The 20,450-nt window shown below is 36.7% G+C and overlaps 2 protein-coding genes across 5 annotated transcripts; both read right to left on the bottom strand.

The window, feature by feature from the left end:
- Positions 1–3,204: 3,204 nt before the first annotated feature.
- Positions 3,205–3,947, bottom strand: LOC18447790 (large ribosomal subunit protein uL15x). The gene has a single exon (XM_006857877.4). It carries the CDS (start codon positions 3,864–3,866, stop codon positions 3,426–3,428), a length of 441 nt encoding a protein of 146 aa, XP_006857939.1. The 5' UTR covers positions 3,867–3,947; the 3' UTR covers positions 3,205–3,425.
- Positions 3,948–6,089: 2,142 nt separating this feature from the next.
- LOC18447791 (26S proteasome non-ATPase regulatory subunit 14 homolog) lies at positions 6,090–19,344 on the bottom strand. Of its 4 annotated transcripts, none has more exons than XM_020675810.2 (7): positions 19,203–19,344; positions 18,087–18,290; positions 17,756–17,933; positions 8,163–8,244; positions 7,096–7,272; positions 6,834–7,001; positions 6,090–6,311 (listed from the first exon to the last, which is right to left on the bottom strand). In XM_020675810.2, the coding sequence occupies exons 2-7, from the start codon at positions 18,214–18,216 to the stop codon at positions 6,120–6,122; spliced, it is 927 nt and encodes a 308-aa protein (XP_020531469.1). In that variant the 5' UTR covers positions 18,217–18,290; positions 19,203–19,344; the 3' UTR covers positions 6,090–6,119. The 4 variants fall into 4 exon arrangements, with proteins under 4 accessions (XP_020531469.1, XP_006857940.1, XP_011628380.1 ...); XM_006857878.4 differs by having other exon boundaries at positions 18,087–18,241; XM_011630078.3 differs by having other exon boundaries at positions 19,199–19,227.
- Positions 19,345–20,450: the final 1,106 nt, after the last annotated feature.

The raw sequence follows: 20,450 nt of genomic DNA, 5'->3' as shown, positions 1-20,450 counted from the left end.
TATCCAGATTTTTTTTCCTTCCCAACAACCTTCCCAACAAAACCAGTAAGGAAAATATGTGGCATTAAATACTACGAGCCCATTTATTTTTTGTATAACAATCATTTTTAGCCATTGGATGTAAAATCGAATAAATGAAAATGGGTCGCAACATTCAACACAGATGGTGACCTCCTTGAATAAAAAAAAATAGCCGCATTGTATACATTTCAACCTGATATTGAGTCTCAACACCATGAATTATTCTCAACGCATTTTAAATCTAACGATCAACAAAGATTGTGACCTCCTCGTATCAAAAATAAATAGTCTCATTGTATACATTTCGATGAATTATTCTCAACAAATTTTTAGGCTTTTCTTATTTAAGAAATCTTTAGATTTTTAACATAGAATAATGGATTGTGAAATCTTGGGGATTTTACCACGTATTGGATTATTCAGATGTACTCCACAAGCTCTTTTCCTCCAACATCTTCATTTTAGCATAAAGTACCACAAAAAGGGGAAATTGAACCTCTCCCATGTGTAATAAACCTTTGGGTTTTTACCACATATTGGATTATTGAGATGTATAGGGCACACATTGGATTATTGAGATGTATAGGACACACATTGGATTATTGAGATGTACAGTGCAGTGTTTCTTGAATCTTGATCGATGTGGAAGATCATTCACCAATCCAAATCGAGTTTTAATCATTCTGATTTAGTGATTCAAAAAAATAAAAATTAAATAAATTAAAATAGAAATTTATAAAGCTTCCATTTAAAGACAACTTCATAAAATAATAGATAAACTTAAAAAAAAAAAAAAAAAAAATTCATATAAAATTGTCTCTATATATTGTAGAAGCAATTATGAAGTACTTATGTTGTTATGATGGTGGCTGAAAATCTATTTTTCTTCCTAATTATATAATTTAAAATTTACACAAAACAAATCAATAAACATTTAGAATCTTAAGAATGGATGCCCTAGTTAACTTAATACAAGATGCACTATTTTTTTTAATATGGTCTTCTTTTTTTTCCTTCATGTCCATCCATCCTGACCTCAAAATGATCAATTAAAGGGTTCTCCAACTCTAATTCTATGGATTTTTGAAATGCACCTTAATTCAATAGTATAAGATTGCAAGTTACAACCTTACATAAACTTTTTCCTAAAAGAAAAAAAAAAAATACGGGAGGTTGAGGGTAGCCAGGGCGCATATCATCCCCGAAATGCATATCATCCCCGAATTGGTCATGTTTTGACCGATTCCCATTTAAATTGGTGTTAGGACTGAATCCCATTTAAATTGGCCTAATGACTGAACCCCATTTAAATTGGCCTTATGACCGATTCCCATTTAAATTGGGAAATCGGCAGGTTCTACAACAAGCATAGCAAATATACGTAATCCCAAGTAGAACACCAATCTTAAGATTACGAATGTTTTTAAAATTGCCAAAACGACTCGGGACTTGGCTCGAGTTGGACCAATCGAAAGAAATATATACTTCCAATCTAAATGCATTTTGAGTAAAAATAAAAAATAAAGAAGGATACGCATGTAAAAACTTTAAAGGAAAATGTGGAAAATGTTTATACAAGGTTGCAACTTTAAAATCTAAAATTGAGATGCACTTCAAAAATCCATCCTAAAAGGCTGTTTTGATTTTGGAAAATCTTCCGTAATCGATAATCTTGACATTGAGATGTATGAATATTGAAAATACAATTGAATCCCAAAAATAGTATACCACGTAATATATGATCTAGACCGTCTATTTTCAATATTTTTATGTGTTGATAGACCTAGTTGATTTGGACTCTTTTTTTAGTTTAAAATTTTTCGACACCAAAAATTACATCTATGATAAATTTTGGAGGTGGACCTTATTTTGATTGTTTAAGATTTCAACCTTGTACAAACCACAACCAAATTTAAAATATGCAGAACATTTATTAATGGGTAATTAAGTCAATTTACCTTTATTCTTTTAAAAAAAATTAACAGTAAAACCTCCTCTAGAATTAATTTAAGGACCCCAAATTCATATTAGACCTCAATCCCCACCATCTGATCATCAACACAGATGGTCACGATTACGATGAGACATATCGCACTGCTCACAAATTAGTGAAGTGGGCAATTTCATTGTGAAATTCTCAAATGAGATATGTCCACCCATTCATATTAAAGCTATGGCTATCTAATTTGTACAGGTCAAATGGTTTTATAATGCATCGATATGGAAGTTTCTCACTTCCAAATTTCAAGTGAGGAGAAAAAAAATCGAAGGAATAAAGCCAAACATGTAACTCACCTAATCCAAAAATGAGAAAACTGATTTTTTGAAATCCAATAATCAGCATTCACAATGACAAGAAATTTGAAATATTTCATCACTTGCATGAACAAATAACAGTACACTACCTTCAATAATTCTCATCCACATATCCATGTACATGTTATGGAAACCAAAATTCTGGGGAATATTAAAAAAAATGTACTTTTTGTAAAATCTAGGAAACCTAATATATTGGGCAAAAGAACTGTGAAAATAATCAATCACAAGTTTTGAAAGAACAGTAAAAACTGATATCAGTTAAAAACAATAAACATCTAAAAATACCAGTTGTAGGGTGCTGAACCGCTTATGCAATTTCTCAACAATTTGAGACTAAAAAGATCAAATTTGCAAATAAAAAGATCCAAATTGATAGCAGAGTTAACAACCCAAATAACTGGGTTGATAATTTAAGGCTCATCAGGATAGGGTTTCACAGTTTCAACCTCTATCAACTCCTGATAGCTACATGTGAGTTGAATTCTTATCCAACTCTTTTTCACAATTTTGATTTGAGTTCTCATACTCCACAAAAAGAAACAAAAAAGACAGAGACCCATTTCCCAAAATCCAATATTGAAATAAACATGCAAGTTATCAAAGTGCAAGTTTTTTAACAAATAAAACATCCTAAAGGTCGCAAAGAATCATGCTAAGATTACCATGAGTATATGATTCATTGACTGAATTTTCTCGCATTCACAAATTAATCTGCCATGCCATAGTATCATTATTTTAAGACAATTTATAAAATTAAATTAAGGCGGAAAACCCATTTGGGTTGTCAATACAAGCACTTCTCGATCACAATCAAAACCCTAAATTCAGAACCATCCATTACTAAAAGCCAAAATTATACACTACTTTAGACCAATAAACCATGGTATTAAGATTGCAGTCCAAATCACTCCACATAATCAAAATCTTGGATCCAAAACTCACCTCAATATTCTCCATTAAACAAAACATCGTTCAAGCAGATATCCCAAAATCCTTATAATCGAAGGCTAAAAGGAACACACAAAAAAAGGATAAAAATCTAAGTAATCTAGAAGCAATGAGAATGAAACCCTAACCTCTCGATTTCAAGCAGTGAGCATCACAGCCCCACCAGCCTCCTTGATCTTCTTCTCCGCCCTCTTCGAGATCAGCTTTGCCTTCACGACGAGCGGCTGATTTGGAACCTCACCCTTCCCCAAAACCTTGAAGTACCCATACTTAGTAACATCGAGCAATGGCGCCTCTGATCCAGAACCAGCACTCTTCTTGGCCTCTTCAGGTAACAGAGACCAGAGCTTATCCACATTAACAATGGGGCAATAGAACTTGTTCCTGAGCTTGTGGAAATACCTCATTCCCACCTTTCCAAAATACCCAGGATGGTATTTGTCCATGAGGATTCGGTGATGGTGCAATCCTCCGGCGTTTCCACGACCACCAGGGTGCTTCCGGTGCTTGCCGATACGGCCATGGCCTGCGCTTACATGGCCGCGCTTCTTTCTGTTCTTCTTGAATCGAGTAGTCATGGCGGAGAAATTGGGTTTACGATTAGAGGGCGAGTCAGCCTCTCTGGTTGTAGGGGGCGGGTGAGCTTCTCTCTCTGGTTTTAGGAGAAGAAGGGGCGGAGGGAAATTAGGGTTAGGGTTTTGGGCGCTAAAGAAGAGATGAATATATAGGTCGGCGAAAGGTCGAAAATGGCATTAATTTCTATGATAGTTTACAACCTTAAGGTGTAGAATCATATATGCACCGCAAAAATCTATTGAAAATGTTGTTTTAATGGTGTAGAATCACATTTGTACTTCAAAAATCTATTGAAAATGTTGTTTTAATGTTGAATAAATGCTCTAATTAATTATATTAACATTGGGACGTATGAATATGAAAAAAAAAATTATTGAATCTCAAAAATAGTATATTTTGTAACATATTATTTAGACGGTCTATTTTTTAGATTTTTATATATTTAAAAATCTACTTGATTTTAATTATTTTTTAAATTTAAAATTTTCTAATTACATATGAAAATAGATTTTAAGATGACACGAAAAATATTTTATAACAAAATTACATGTTATGATAAAATTTTAGAATGTGCCTTAATTAGATGGTTTAAAGTTGCATCTTTCTATAAAAGACAATTTACCCGAAATGTTTTCAAAAAGTCTATTCATTTATTTGCATGTCAAGATCATTATCGAACGGTAGATACGAAATTGGGCAGCTGAAAATATATTTTAATTGGGTCTAATATATAATTTTTAAGGGCAAGCTTTTTATCCTGCCCCTATGTATAAAATTTATGCATACTTCCCCAATCTAATTGTGGTCCCAATACTTCCCCAATCTAATTGTAGTCCCAATACGATGTCATGTCTCTATACTATTGTATTTTTAATTTTTGTTTTTACAAAATTTTTGGACTCACACATATAAAAAAATATAAAACAAACATTATCGAAAAAATGAAATAACCAAAATACTCTTTAAAATTTCAAGAGGTATTTTGATTAGTATATTTTATAATAAAAATAATAATATTCTTTTACGTGTTTTTCATTGAGATGATGATATGTACCAAATTTTATATTTATATAATTTGCATAAAAAACTAAAAATAAAATGCTTTAAGGCATTAAATTTAAATCTAACGGTTAGTGGTAAACTTGATCCAAATTGAACGACTAGATAGAAGGAAGCATATATCTTCTATGCAGTAAAAGAAATATAGAAATATTTCACATCCGATGGCTCGCTAAAGTTAATTATGGCTTCCTTACAAGTGAATAGTCTTACATTGTAAAAAACAAAAAGTTCTAAATACCCCCAACCCCAAATTCACCTTTCTAAACATCCTACCCTCAAAATTTTTGTATCCCACTTTAGACCCAATCCCACCCTCAAAATTTTTGTATCCCACTTAAAACCCAATCCCAAATCACAAGGTCAAAAGTCCATAGATTTAAAACAAAAATGTCTTTACTCTCTCTTTTTTCTCTATTTTGTATCTTTGCCACACTCCATTTCCCAAAATAAAAACCCATTTTCTCTTTCATTCTCTCTTTCTGAAAATTGTAAATGCCCCCAGTACTAACAATTGGGTTAACATAATTGTACATTACAGAGAAAATTGTAGATACCCCTAAAATTGAACTTTCTAGATATCCTAGATCCCAAAAAAAATTTGTATCGCAATCTTAACAGAATTTTTTTTTTTGATTAACAATATTGTTTTTTCTTATATTTATCCCTTAAATTAAAAAGTACCAGATTTAAGATAAAATTGTCCTTACCAGATTTAAGATAAAATTGTCCTTACTCTCTCTTCTCTATTTTGAAACATGACTCTCTCTCTCTCTGCCCACACTCCCAACGAAAAAGCCAGTTCTCTCTTACTCTCACGCTCTCTCTATCTCTCTCATTCTCTGGTAATGAGATCCAACACCCAATATGCCAGACTGTATTGAGTTCCAGTAACGTGGCTTGTAGAATTTGAAATTTTTTTGCGGTCTGGTTTTGTGCCGCATAAAGCAATTCTTTCTCTGAAACCCCAGTTGTGACATTAGCAAGAAATATCAAATGAAACAGTGCAGACGCAAAGAATAATGTGAAAAATGGCTTAAGAGTGTAGCCTGTTGTCACAGAGCTGCAAGTCGTAGATTCATGATACATCCCAAGAGGGAAATCATAAATCTTCCCTTGCAGGGTAACTATCAGAGAGTTTGGGAAAAGGTAAGGGACACACCCTCTAGAAAACCACTGCGTCAAGTATTCTCTCTCTAGAAAACCACTGTGTCAAGCATTGTTCCCAGAGTCTGAATTATGTTTGAAGACATCAAGTTCGAAACATGCTCCTCCAAATGCTTCTTGGCGTCTTGCCTTCCAACATTGGCAATGGCGAGCTTTTCTGGGGGCAATTCATCCTCTTCCTGAACTGCTTTGTTGTACTTAATAGCCAAGTTCAGCATCTCCTGCAAATGTAAAACTCAATTTCAGAGGGAGACAGACAGAGGGCGAGCTTTCGATATGTAGAAAGCGAGCAAGGGAGAGTTGCAAAGATAGACATGGCAGACACTATAAAGTCCTGAATTTAGCCTGAGCAAGAAAGAGAGCACAAGTAGCTCTGATAGACAGACCCAACATCTCCTACTGTAAATTTGGCACGAGAGAGAGAAAAGTTTACAGATATGGCAGACACTGTAAAGTCCTACATTGAACTCAGAGAGAGAGATATGCACCATAACAAAACATATTCTAGCATAATCTCAACATGAGAGATTTGCACTATCACCATAAATTTCCAACAAACTTTAATATGAGAGAGAGAGAGAGAGATGCATTTGTAACCAGACGCAAAATTCCCTGCTAAGTTAACCTCAATGAGAGAGAGTTGAGATGATAGACTCAATCTCATATTTTAACCATAGCATGATATATATATATATATATATATATATAGAGAGAGAGAGAGAGAGAGAGAGAGTTGTTCCGACCTGCACAGTCTGCTCATTAGTTTTTGAATGGACATCAAACCGTTGCAGTGTCAAACCATCAGTCCACTTCTTCTTATGGAGGTTAAGTAACATCTTCTCTTCTAGTTCATTCTTTCTGTAATTGATGGCTATAGAGTAGTAGTGCCTGTTGAGCCCATGGATCAAGGCCTGTAGAAATGTTACATAAAAGAAGCCACGTTAGAAGAGAATAATTTATATCATCTTTATGAATGAGATTCTACATATGGTAATATCTCTCCACCTGAATGGATGGCTTGTTGAGGTGCCCAAGGTTCGAAGTGGTTTGTCGTGGCTCTTGGCCAAGCATCATGGTCTGAGGATTGATCAAGCGAAAAGCATCAATAACAACCTTACCTTTGACACTTTGGATTGGGTCTACGACCACTGCAACTGCCCTTTGGTTCAAGGCCTCAAAACTCTGCAGCAGCAGCAAACAACCGTGTTAGGAGACATTACATGTGGTTTAGGCATTAGTACCCACTCGAAGAAACAACCGCATCTCTCTCTCTCTCTCTCTCTAGCATCATTCTTGCTTTCAGGTTCCTTTATTTCTTTCTCCTTTCTTTTGATCAACCTCTTGCAATGGGATTCCATTATACCAATTGTATCATTCTTTTCTATATTCTCCTGACATTTTCTTAATTAATAGTTCTTCACGCAACACAAGCATCATGAAGTAGCATTAGATTCTGAAGGACAAGTTATATAATTACTCATAGGGAGGCATTACAGAAATTCTAAGTCTGCAGCAAAAACTTAAAAAGATATGAAATCATCAATGCAACAGCCCATGAGAAATACAAATACGCCTCAAGCCCTAGATGAATCTTGTCAAGTAAAAGAAAGCACCCTGAGATTCTGAAGGTCAAGTGATATAATTACATATAGGGTGGCATTACAGATATTCTGCAGCTAAAACTCAAAAGATATCAAATCATGCATATCCTAGATGAATCATAAAGAAAGTAACAGCGGGAGATTCAAGTATTAGATTCTGAAGGTCAACTAATATAATTACTCATAGGGAGGCATTACAGATATTCTAAATCTGCAACTAGAACTTCAGAAGATATCAAATCATCAATGCAACAGCACATGGGAAATACGAATATGCCTAAAGCCCTAGATGAATCTTATTCACCTTGTGACAGTTGTGTTCTGTCAAAACCCAAAAAGGTACATGAACAAAAAACCATTGGTACCATAACAAAATCAAGCAGACTAGAGTTTCGGGTGGAAGCATGAGCTTTAAACATGTGATAGCATTAACAGAAAGGAAACCAAGGTCAACAAGAAACACTACGCAACCTGTTGGGTATTTATGTCCACCCCAGAAAGCCAACAACCAAAGCCTGGATGTGAATGGTACCAGCCCACAACCATCTCAGGTCTGCAAAACCAATTAGCAATATTAAACAAAAGAATCATTCATCAAAAAAAATATTAACCAAAAGAACCTACTCATCTGAGAATGCAAAGTAATAAATGAGTCATAACTAAAACAACAAGAACCTCTGGGTGAGCCACTACTTTCATTTGCATGAATGCCCAACAAAGAGTAAAGCACAATAAGATCACAAAGGCATTAGTGTATAGAGAAATCCTCTATGACCGGGAAGGGGCTTGGATCGTGGTGGTAGTACCCCATACCCTAGGCACCATGTTATGGTTTCCAGTCCCACAACTAACACCACTCCACTAATACCTTCAAAAAGCTAACTCCTAATCTACTTGAAAAAACAGGTAGGGGCCTGTCTTCCTCACTGAATTACCCAAAAAAAAAAAAAACTCCTCTATGACCATATCTGCCAAGTCACATCGCCATATCCCCACATTAGAGCAAACAGGGAAGCACCATGTCAGAGGTGGTCAGGGGAGTTGGGTGCCTCAACGTGACGTCTAGAGTTTCATTATCACCAGTTACTAAGTCAACATTCAATACACACACACTGACGCACGTAGCCACATCTAAAAGAAATGGCAGAGGAAGCAGTAGAAGAAACCAACCCCCACCCACCTTACAAAAACTCCATGAAAACATATGAAATGCTAATAAAAACAAGAAACAAATGACAAACACATGCAAATGCATATATACACTAAAGGAAGAATAGCACCAGAACGGACTAAATGGGCATCCAAGAAATGTAAAACCTCATGATGCCCACAAATCCCAACCTCACTAAACCCTTCATAACAAAATATTAATATCTTTTTTTTTTTTTGGAATGTGTTAACTTTTCTATTGAGTTTAAGAGTGTACTACAAGTTCACAAAAAATTAGGCTTCCCACAGACCGGGAGCTCGATACAACAAATAAGCTTCCCTTAGAGCAGGAGCTCTATACAAAAAGAAAAGGCTTCCCACACACAGGTAGCCCAATAAAAAAATCACCAGGCGGGAGCTCTTGTGTTTTATTTTTTTTTGGGAGGGGGGTTAAATATCCACTCCTGACTTATTAGAAACACCCCTCTAATCATTACCTTGAACCCCACCTCAGCCCTAAAGATCTAGGAATACTGTGCCTTCAAAGAGCTCTCATCTTGTTAAGAGGAAACACCCTTGATACACCCCTTCCCAGAGATCATGTCTCAATCCCACCCGACAATTATGGTACTCCATCAAGGAAGAAGTCAGAATGAACCCCCAATAAACCCCTGGAGACACTCCACACCCTGTGTTCAGAAACAGCAATGAAGCACAAGAAAAGGTTTGACGGAATTCCTCCAATGGCCCAAATTATTAGCATCAACAGAAAACATGGGATCTGCTAATTCTAGTGAAAATAAAATATAATAATCCCAATCCTTGCTAGCTACATGCTGCAGAAATCTAGGGAGCACACCCTATGTCAACACGTAAAGGACCTTCCACTCCAGGCTAGGTACAAACACTAGGAAATGAACCAATCAAACTAACATCAAAACTACAGTAGAGGCATACCTCAAAGAAGTATACCCTTAGAAAGGATAGTAACATAGGCAGGACATTCAAATTAACAATCACATTCTCTCCTCTGTTTTTCTCATAAAATTTTATTAATACACAAGAACAGCACAGCTAACAAAATGATGTACAGTATAATTACAATAGGGACGTAATTCCCAAACACTCAAACCTTATATCACACTTCAAGCTAAGGCATCAGCCAAGTCATCTGTTTTTCTATATCAACAACAAAAAGAAAACTCCTATGAGCTGGCTAAATTAGGCCTTATTTGGATGGACCAAAATTTGGGAAAAGGGCAAGCTTGGTCTGCTCCACAATTCTGAGGACCTCCCTTTCGTAATCCCACTAGAATATCCTGACAATCAACAAAAAATTCCTGTTTTCCCCCCATATATAATCAACTCCTTCCATTTGTACAGATATCAGTCAAATCATCCAAGAGGCGCCTTACGAATGTTCTTCTGAAATGTCAGTGATTCTCCAAGGATTACTGGATTCCCGCCCAATTCATAAGTTAAGAGCCACACACAAATACGACTCTTCGTACAACCCCTTCGAACATTACACTCCAAAACTGTAATGATAACAATAACAGAAAATATAATGATTTGGAATTCCAAACTATATTCACAAAGTTTATTTAAACAATGGTGATGCCTCTATAATCTTTTGTTTGTTTTCAACGATTTGATAGGCAAGCCCATGCTTCCCAAGGAATGCATTGAACTCCAAACATGCCAATACGTTTTTTAAAGTGGCAAGTTTCAATTCACTGGTTTCTAACCCTACTTTCAAACAATGGATTTCCAAAGATGAAGAGGTTAAGGAGGCCATGCGGCTAGATGATGACATCAACAATAATGACCTTGGTGATTCTCACAAGAATAGTTTAAAACAACAGCAGTCACCATTTTAGAAGAAATATTGGATTTGAAATATCAATATCTCATTTACGTTGAAGTTAACATTTCTCAAAAAAATATATATATCATTTACATTTACTTGTTGTGAAACTCTAATTTTAATCCACAAGTCATATTAAATTTGGTTCTGATGGAGTTCAAACAATGAAAATATTGTTAAAGCCTCAACTATTACTAGGAGTAGGAGCATTAATTTTTATGGGATCCCATATTGATCCAATGGTCGACATTATCAATGTACGATTGCCAATAAAAAGGCTTTTTACTATCATATTAGTTATTAAACAATAAAAATTATTTGATTTAGATTGTAGATGAGGTTGAAATGTGGTAACAAAATCTTGTTTTGGAACCAATAAGTTCCTGTATTATTTGACTTTTTTTTTTTTTTATGAAGGTAACACTAAGCCGACCCCGATTATTTGGAAAAAGGCTAAAATGATGATGATGATGATGATGAAGGTAACAACTAAAGGGTGCGGTTTGTATAGAGCCGAGGCTCTAGACAATCAAAGTAGAACGCACCTTCAAATAGTGTCGAGAAATGTGATTTCAATACTGAAGATCTTTATGATAGCCTTAAAATATAATTTCATCTCTAATTATAAAATTTAAACCTTCAAAATACTGTAGATCGAGCAGATCTATGAAAACTTTAAAATCTTGAAAGTTGACGGTCCAAAATGAATTACAAGATGCACTATTTCCAAAACTTGAAATCCATTTTTTTCTCATGTCCATGCATCTTGATGTCGAGATGATCAATTTGAGGATATTTGTGCATCAAAACAACCCCTTCTAGTGAAATTCTTGACGTACGCTCTAATTTGATTGTTTAGAGCCTCGGCTCTATATAAGCATCTTCCATATATTAATATGTATCTTATAACTACAAAAACTCACAAGGAGTGAGTAAAGGCAGCCCACAGGTTGGGTGCTTGTACAAACAACAAGAAAAGAGGAGAAAAAAGAAAATAAAGAGAGATTAAGGGGCCGTTTGGACACCTGAAAATATATTGTCTGTGAAATATATTACTGGCGTAATTCATTACTGCGTAACACATTACCTGTAAATGGATTGTTACTGTTTGGGTAGTATTTAGATGCAATCTGGGAAATACATTGTTATAGTTTGGCTATGTCTAGAAGAAATATAGGAAATGCATTACCAATATTTTACCAGCACATGCCAATATTTTACCAGCACATGCCTATAAACTATCATTTCTTTCTTTTTTGTCACAAAATTCCACTAAAATGCATAATTATCATTTCCTTCTTTTTTGTCACAAAATTCCACTAAAATACTGAATTAAAATCATCATCACACAATTCCAAAAAGATTTTTAATAATAACATTATCACCATTCCAAAAAGATTTTCTAATAATAACTTGTACCATTTTACAGTCATGACACTATTTCCTACTTATTTTAAGTGCCTTTGGCACTTATATGCAATCACATGTTTTCTAACATGACATTGGTTTCAACATGATAAGTCATTGGAACAATATGATTGGGAATAACACGATTTTATTATGGTAAGCCTTATTTTTATTTATTTTTTATAGAAGTCTTTCAAATGTCTCTCTATATAATTTCAAATAAACAATAAATTTATGATACTAAATTCAAAATCGGTACGGTACGAATTTAAAAAATGGGAAGAAGTTTGATTAGTAAACTAGAATGTCTGGTAATTGCAGTATAAAATTTTGAAGTATTGGAGGAGACTAAAGAGCTATGTTATTTCAATTGAGATTTTAGTAATCTCTTATGAGGATTATGTTGTGTGAAGTTTTTTATTATGATTGTGTTGTGTAATTTATCATTGATTACTGATTTTTATTTTATTATTTTTGTTTTTATATGACACTGATGCCTTCAGATGAGGGGACGAGCTTAAAAAGGGAGGGATCATATTATGTTGTGTGAAATTTTTTATTATGACTATGTTATGTAATTTCTCATTGATTACTAATTTTTAGTTTTATTATTTTTATTTTTATACGACAGCTGATGCCTTCAGATAAGGGGACGAGCTTATAAAGGGAAGGATCACCTAATTATTTTGAAGAGAGAGGGCTTAGAAGATTTTTTTAATCAGGGATAGGGTAGGAAAAAACAAGCGAAAGATTTCTCAAAATTACTCGTCACTCTTTCAATAGATTTTTCACCTATCACCGCATGTAATCGATTTCCTGATTTTTAGGGAAATCTCACGTAATCTCTTTCCATTTCCTTACTATTAAGTGTACCCAAACAGTGGAAATGCCATATTTCCTTGTAATCTATTGTCATGTAATAGATTTCCAGGTACCCAAACGGCCCCTAAGAGAGAAACGCAGAGGAGAAAAGAAAAGAAAGAAACTACTAACCAAAAACAGAGATGGGGAGATTACAAAGGATACATTAGATTTTAAGGGGAGATAGAGAGATAGGCGTAGAAAGTTGTGCAACAAGTTAGAGAGCGAATAGTGTCGAGGTTGTGGGCCAAGAGGCCAAAAAGAAGAAAGGAGAGAGGAGAAAGAAAAAACGAGAAAAAGGAGAAAGGAAAAAGAGAGAAGGTGTCCTCTTCGCAAAAGTCTAAGGCTCAGGAGATAAGTGTGAGTGGACTGTTTTGGGCTCCCCATTTGGCCAGATGGGCGTTTTCATGATTTCTTTCCTGCCAGGTATGCTGGGAAACAGATTGTAGTGGCCCACATAAGAAGTGAATATAATCAAAAATATGTAGAAGATGCCAAGGGGGTTCCAAGGGGGTTCCGAGGATCTGGATGCCCAAGAGATGACATTCTGAGAGTTGGTCTCAACGATAAGATTGTTGAACGAGTTGCGTTGGAATCACTTGAGAGCTTCAAGCAAAGCAGTAGGGTCCACCCCATTGGAGTATCCTCGGCCATACGGATGGAGAAAGAAAGGAGACAGTTGCCATTGTGATCTCTGAAAAGCCTCCTGCTCCACGTAGGCCAGGGCCGCCCAGAGAGCAGCTGTCGATATCGTCCTTAATGCTACCTTTTGGGAGGGGGAGGGGGAGGGGGAGGGTGAGGGGGGGGGTGAAGGGGCAAGCGCAAGGCTAGGCAACACTAGGGCCTATGATATGGAGCCAATTGTTTTGGAAGTCAAAGGTGGTGAAACCCTTGAGTGCTGTAGCCATTGCCATGTTCCTTATATCACAAAAATACGGGAATTTCTTTCCTTTCAACTAGACCACAAGGTCCCTTGGATAGAGGCTCCACGCAGGAAGGTCCCTGACCTAGTGAGTGGAGGTGAGAAGTGTGAAGCAAAAAGGCCATTGATATCCAGGGGAGTAGCCCAGTAGTATGTTAAATCCCCCAAGGGTTTGCTCCAAACTGCTCAAGCGCAGTTACAGTTGATAAAATGGTGAAAATGAGATTCCCCCTCTGCCTCACACAAGTGACATCTGTTGGGTAAACTAAAACCTCTTCTTTGGAGCTGGTCAATGTTTAGGTTTTTGTATGAAATAGTTAGCCACGAGAAAGCTTGAATTGTGGGTGTGATGTTAGTAAGTCAGGCATTGTGATGGGCAATGGGGGAAGGAGGTTGTTGTTGAAGCAAAGATCTATAGTAGGAGGCCACAGAGAAATTCCAGAGTGGTGCTTGGTCCAAATAAATTTGTCCGTTCCCATCCCAATGAGAAAAACAGTGGCTAGGTGGCTGAGGAGGTCAAGGAGAGAGTCAAATTCATGGTCTTGCAGTGCTCTTCTGAAAATGTGAAGCCCAGATTTGGTGTGTGCCATTAGGTTGAAAGTAATTGTCAATCATGGCATTAGGGTTAGAAGCAAGTGAGAAATGATTTGACCACATGTTTTTTGAGGTATTATCCCCAATTAAAGGTGCTTCTAGAATAGGACCTTGGTGCCAGAGTTGATCTGATGCAAGGTAAGAAGCTATCCTTGCAAGAGTATATACTTTTGAAGGAAGCAGATGAGGCAGCCAATCTAGAATTGTCAGGTAGAAACCAATCCATAAAATCATACACATATTATTGACTAAGAACACTATGCAAAAGGGAACTGTGAGTTGATACAAAAGCGCCACACCATTTACGCAGAAGGGCGCTGTTGGTGGGCCTAAGATCCATGATCCCAAGGCCACCATGGGATTTAGGGAAGTAAACTTTGTCCAGGCATTGAGTGGAATCTTTTTCTTCGATATGACAGCTAACAAAGGAAGTTCCTCATGAGTTTGTTGAGGATGTTAATGGTGGAGGCAGGCATGATGAAAAGAGACATGGTGTAGATTGGTATACTTGATAGGGACTCATTTAATGAGGGCTATTGTACCCTCCAAGGATAAGAATCTGCCCTTCCAGGAGGCAAGTTTCCTCTTAGAAGTTTCAATAATTGGGTCCCACAAAGCTTTTCCTAGGGTTTCCAGCGCAAAGCGGCAGCCCTAGTTCTTTGGTGGGGAGAGAGTCAGTAACTCACTATCACATCCAAACCTATTAGCTAGGAACTGAAGCTGATGAGCATGGATATGGATTCCTCGCAATGTGGATTTAGCCATGTTGACTTTCAATCCCATGGCCATTTTGAAATATCTTAGGAAGGTCCAGAGGCTATTTATCTACTAAACAGTAATGTTGAGGAAATTGAGGGTGTCATCTGCATATTGTAGATGGCAAATGTGTGCCCCAGCTGAGGAAATTTTAAACCCTTCAAGAGTCCCCATGTGAAAAAGTGTAGAGATGGATCTACTGAAGATCACTGTCAGAATAGCAAAGAGAATGAGGGACAGAGGGTCTCCCTGACACAGGCCTCTGGTGGATGAGAAGTATCTTTGAGGTGACTATGTTTGTCAATGTAGTGTGGGGCTCGATGCAGGGGACTGATGCGGTGCCCTTGGGGGATGTGATGCAGGGGAAATTGCGGTGATCATTAAATGAACTAGATTCTTCATGATGTAGAAGATATGGCACATCACACAAGGCCACGGGGTCAAGAGAAAGGCTGATGGGGTAAACAGATGTACAAAAGTGGCATGTGGCAGTAGGACGTAAGAAATCAGGGTGTTTTGGTTTGGGTTAGTAATCATGGTTTGGGATGGGACAGGTATAGGGACTAGGTTTGGAAGGTATGGATGAGGCTGCGTTTTGGTACCAGAGGAGTTGGATGTGTAAGGGTGATCTGAGGAGGCAGATCCTATAGCTTTGTAGGCTGGCACGTGTACAACAGCAGCCTACCTCTTGCGTTTGGATTGTACATTGCGTTTGTGAACCATCATGGTCCAAGTATTATCTTCAGTAGTATGGTGAGGAGTGGCCTGAATCATGGTCGAGCAATGGAGTTTCGACTGTGATTGATATTTTTAGGTTTGTTGAGAATGGAGATGGTGACCTGATAGAGGAAATTGTCGATGGAGATATTGATATGGGTGGGATCTTATCCTCGTGGATGAATCGGATTAAGATGATGGTTGATCCCAGAGGTAAAGATTCTGCATACGAGGTTTCGAGCTTGATAAGACCTTTGTACTTGCCTCCAATTGCCCTGAAAGTGGAGGTGTGGCAGGCATGGAGAGGAATGCCTGGATATGGATCCAGAATACTTTTGTTAGGAGTAGAGGAGAAAATAGGATCCCAAAGAGAGAGCACCAATCTTCCTCTCCCTAAAGGAAAGGTTTTTCTGAGCAGTGGCTTTGAGGGCTTGCACTTGTGTAGGAAAGGGGAAGAGGTATTGTCCTTTAGACAGGACATGGCAGTCTACCCTAGTCTGCTTCCAGATGTGAACTGCCCAAATCCAGATGTTCTTAAAGTCGTCTCTTTGGGAAAAGAAACATGCCATGCAAGAGTTCCTCGGTGTGTTTGATCTTGCATCCAGAAGACTTCCTTGCATGTTTAGGGTTTGGGTTATCGGCTGGATCATAAAAGATAATGCCGAGTGATGAATTTGTTTTTGATATAAGTCTAAAGGGGGTGGAGGATTTCAAAGTTTCTGTGTATATGTGACTTGGAGGTTAGGTTGTGGTTGTGAAAATGGATTGAGCGGTTTGGAGAAGGTGGGATAATCTCTTTGGAGATGGTCCCAGTAAGTATGTGTGAGTTTGATGGTGGGATAATCCATTTAGAAGTGGTCTTGGTATGTGAGTGTGGGTTTATTGATTTCTGGTAGATATCTTTATGATAGAAGTGGAATAAATGTGGTGGTGGGTGCGAAGCAAATGCAGTATTCTGTTTGTGAGTAGCTTTGGTAGGAGTGGAAATTAAGCAGTGCGTAGGGTAAGAGGAGAGCACAGAGAATGTTAAAATGTGAGCGGAGGGTCAAGTAAAGGAGAGAACCACCCCTCCTCTAAGAGAAGGGGAATGAAAGGAGGGGAAGAGGTGAAGCCAGTATTAGAAGAGGGTTATGGACTTACAAGAGGTGCCAGGAGGAAGGAGAGTAGGAGATGGAAGTTGCTATTTGACATTATTCCATTATTTATGTAAAACTCATAGATTTTAGCGCTATAGAAGTTTGTAACATTATACTTGAGTACGAATATATTCTTATGCACTAGCAGTTTCTTATAATTTTCCACTATTGGCATTCTCATTGAATTTTTTTCTTTATAAATCTTACGCCTCATATGTAACGCCATTTTGGATTCTTGACCTAGTATGACTTCTCATCTGGCCTAAAATCCCATAAACTTAAAAAGAGTCAATCTCAGAACAAAGCAGTCAGCAGTCCAACCAACAGCCAACAATCCAGTAGTATGCCTCTCCACATGCATCCTTGTTGCAATGCAACTCCAATGGGTTAAAATCACAAAGTGATCAGGGGAATCTTCTTTTGAATTAGTTGGTGATGTAATTTAAAGGAGTAGACAGATAAACAATCCTTGGACCACATGAATCATATAGTCGTACACCAAACAAAGAAAAGTTACTCTTACACAACAAGAAATACAACAATCAAAAAGTTGGAAGAGTTGGAGAAAAACAATTATGGAAGCCAAATTACCAAACATACCAATCCACAACAGCATAAAATAGATGAGGAAAAACACCAAGGAAACCAAATGTACCTTCCAGTCTGCTTGAGCATATCTAGCATATTTGTCTGAAAAACATGATCAACAGCTTCGACACTCACTCCAGTTCCACTTTGGGGCATTGCAAACACATCCACAACTCGCACGGTATATTCATCCACAAACTCACCAAGCATCAGGCCCATAACTTCCATGGGAACTCCAGCTCTTCCTGATAACAAAATGATAAAACAAGTGGAAGGGAAATGAGATATCCAAAATACCAATCTATCCAAATTAATTGGGCAGAATATAGAAGAAAGAAAAATCTAGCTTTTTCTTTTCCTTTCTTAATCACAAATATAGAGAAATCACGTTATCTTACCATGTTTGAGCATCTTGAGAAGAGCAAGGGAGGAGATGTAGACCTGTTCAGAAGAGTCGAGGAGAGGTGAATCTGGAGGCGGGTGTGCCATACTTCCAGCACCAGAGAAGATTCTCTGTAGGCGTTCCATTCTTACTTCTTACAACTCTTTGTCTCTAATGGGCAGTAAGGAACTTTATTTCATTACGAGAAGTAAAATAGAACCTACACTTATGAAACATGCAAAATTATTTAGGCAGAGTAGAAATAACAGATCCACAACATGAGTAAAACAGAATCAAACAATAAAAATGAAGAATAGTAACTACCAGAATTCATAAGAGAAAAACTCAAAGCGGTGTCCAATAGAAATAAAATAAACTAAACACAGAGACTAATGCTCATCAGATGAATATAACTGAAAAAGATTTCCAATGCCAATAAAAATTGAAAAACAACAAACCACTAAAAGCATAAATGTGGAAGATAAAAATATTAGTAGTGAAGCAAAATGATAGCCAAAGCGATCTAGAAGCTCATTCAGCTAAAAAATTGATGCTTTAAATAGCTTTGCAGAGGTACAACAGAATTTAGAGAACTGGGTATCAGAAGAGAGGGAGAAATCATGGCAAGTAGTTTCTAGTTCTACAAGAGTAAGGAGAAATACAAGGTAACCAACTACCACAGAAAGTGCACAAAGAATTTTGGCAGCATGAACAAATAACACTCATATCCACTTCAAAAATTCAAACAAAATCACGATGAAATCCTTTAAATCACACTAAAAATTAGGAACCCCAATGAAAAGGAATACGTTCTCTCTCCACAAAGAAAACCCAATTTCCACATTCGATAATTGTTGAACCCAAACCCATCTATCCCCAAAAAACCCAAAGTCCACAAACTAACACCCAATGAAAATCATAACAGGTAAGCTATAATCAGAAAAATACATCAACCCAATAATCTTGATATGAAACTATATAAGTTAATCTACATAAAATCATGTTTCCGTAACGTAACAGAGAGAGATTAAACTAAGCATAATCTAGAGAGAGAGAGCCTGCTAAGTTCGAGTTCGAGTTCGAGAGCCTTTAGAGAGAGAAGTCACAGGCAAGGGAGAGAGAGAGAACCTACTCAGTTCTTTTCTTGAGTCACAGGCAAGGAAGAAAGAGGGAGCCTTTGCAACGGTGTGTGTTTATATAGAGGAAGCAAAACCAAATCGTGCATCGTAGGAGTACACTATTAGGTGCTCAGACCAAATACTCACCGTCCATTATTATAACTGAGCGGTATTATTGACTTTATATCCGCTTTCAGATTGCCTGCTGTTTTCAATTGGGGAACGTTAATCACACTCAGGGACGGTGGATTATTGAACTGATTAATACCGCAGTAAATCAAACATCTTAAGTAGAAAATAAAGATGATCATTTTTTACTATAATATTTTTATTTTAAATTTTTCTATTAATTAGATTGACACATAGGTGTTTGCACTACCAAAAAAAACAAAAAACTTAAATATATGTTTTAGTTTTCGTTATTATCAAATTACCTACTTTTCATTATCACTAATATGTCCGTTTTTTAGACTTCATAACAACTTAAAAAAAAATCTTCCTATTTTATGTTTTTCAAAAATCGAAACGAAACAAATTTGAGGTTTTTCAATAACCGAATTTATATTTCTCTCTTGTGGATCCCCTGCATATTCCCTCGCTACCTCTCTCTCTTTATCGACTAATCAAGTTCAAAAACTGAATTTTTCAGTTTTTAAACAATCAAATTTATTTCTCTAAGAAGAAAACAAAAAACTTTTCTCTCTCTAAACGAAAACCTAAACTCTCTTCCTCTCTCTCTCCCTCTCTCTCCCTCTCTTCCCCTCTCTCTCTAAAACATAAAGATTTTACATGAGCTTTCTCCAATACTCTCTCCCACCCTTTTCTCTCTCTAGAAAAACTTAGAAAACTTATATAGAAACTTAACCGCAATACTTTTTCTTTCCAACATACACCATTTCTGATTTTATATCAAAAACTCTCTTTAATAAGAAAACTAGAAAAAAATTTCTAAAATTGTAAATCCTAACTCGCTCAAAATGCGAAGACTTTGAAGACCTAAAAAACTTGCAAAAAATTGTGGAAAATGGAAAGCTTCGGTGTGTTGATGACCCAGCCCATGATGCCCTACTTTCAAGATGAAATCTCTCTTCAATTCAAACTCTTCAAGCTATATATGGGAATGTCCAAACCATGCCAAATTCCTGTCAAGAGGCTGGATGAAACTTACCCAAAAAACTATATGGGAATATCCAAACCAGGCCAAATTCCTCTCAAGACAATCGGTGAAACTTACCCAAAAAAAAAAGACGTTCGGTGAAGGG

The sequence above is a fragment of the Amborella trichopoda genome, chromosome 9, assembly GCF_054954075.1.
Source record: "Amborella trichopoda isolate Santa Cruz 75 chromosome 9, AtrichopodaSantaCruz75HAP2 v2.0, whole genome shotgun sequence".
NCBI classification, from domain to species: Eukaryota; Viridiplantae; Streptophyta; class Magnoliopsida; order Amborellales; family Amborellaceae; genus Amborella; species Amborella trichopoda.
The sequence above is the reverse complement of the archived record's forward strand: the minus strand, read 5'-3'. Positions and strand labels throughout refer to the sequence as shown.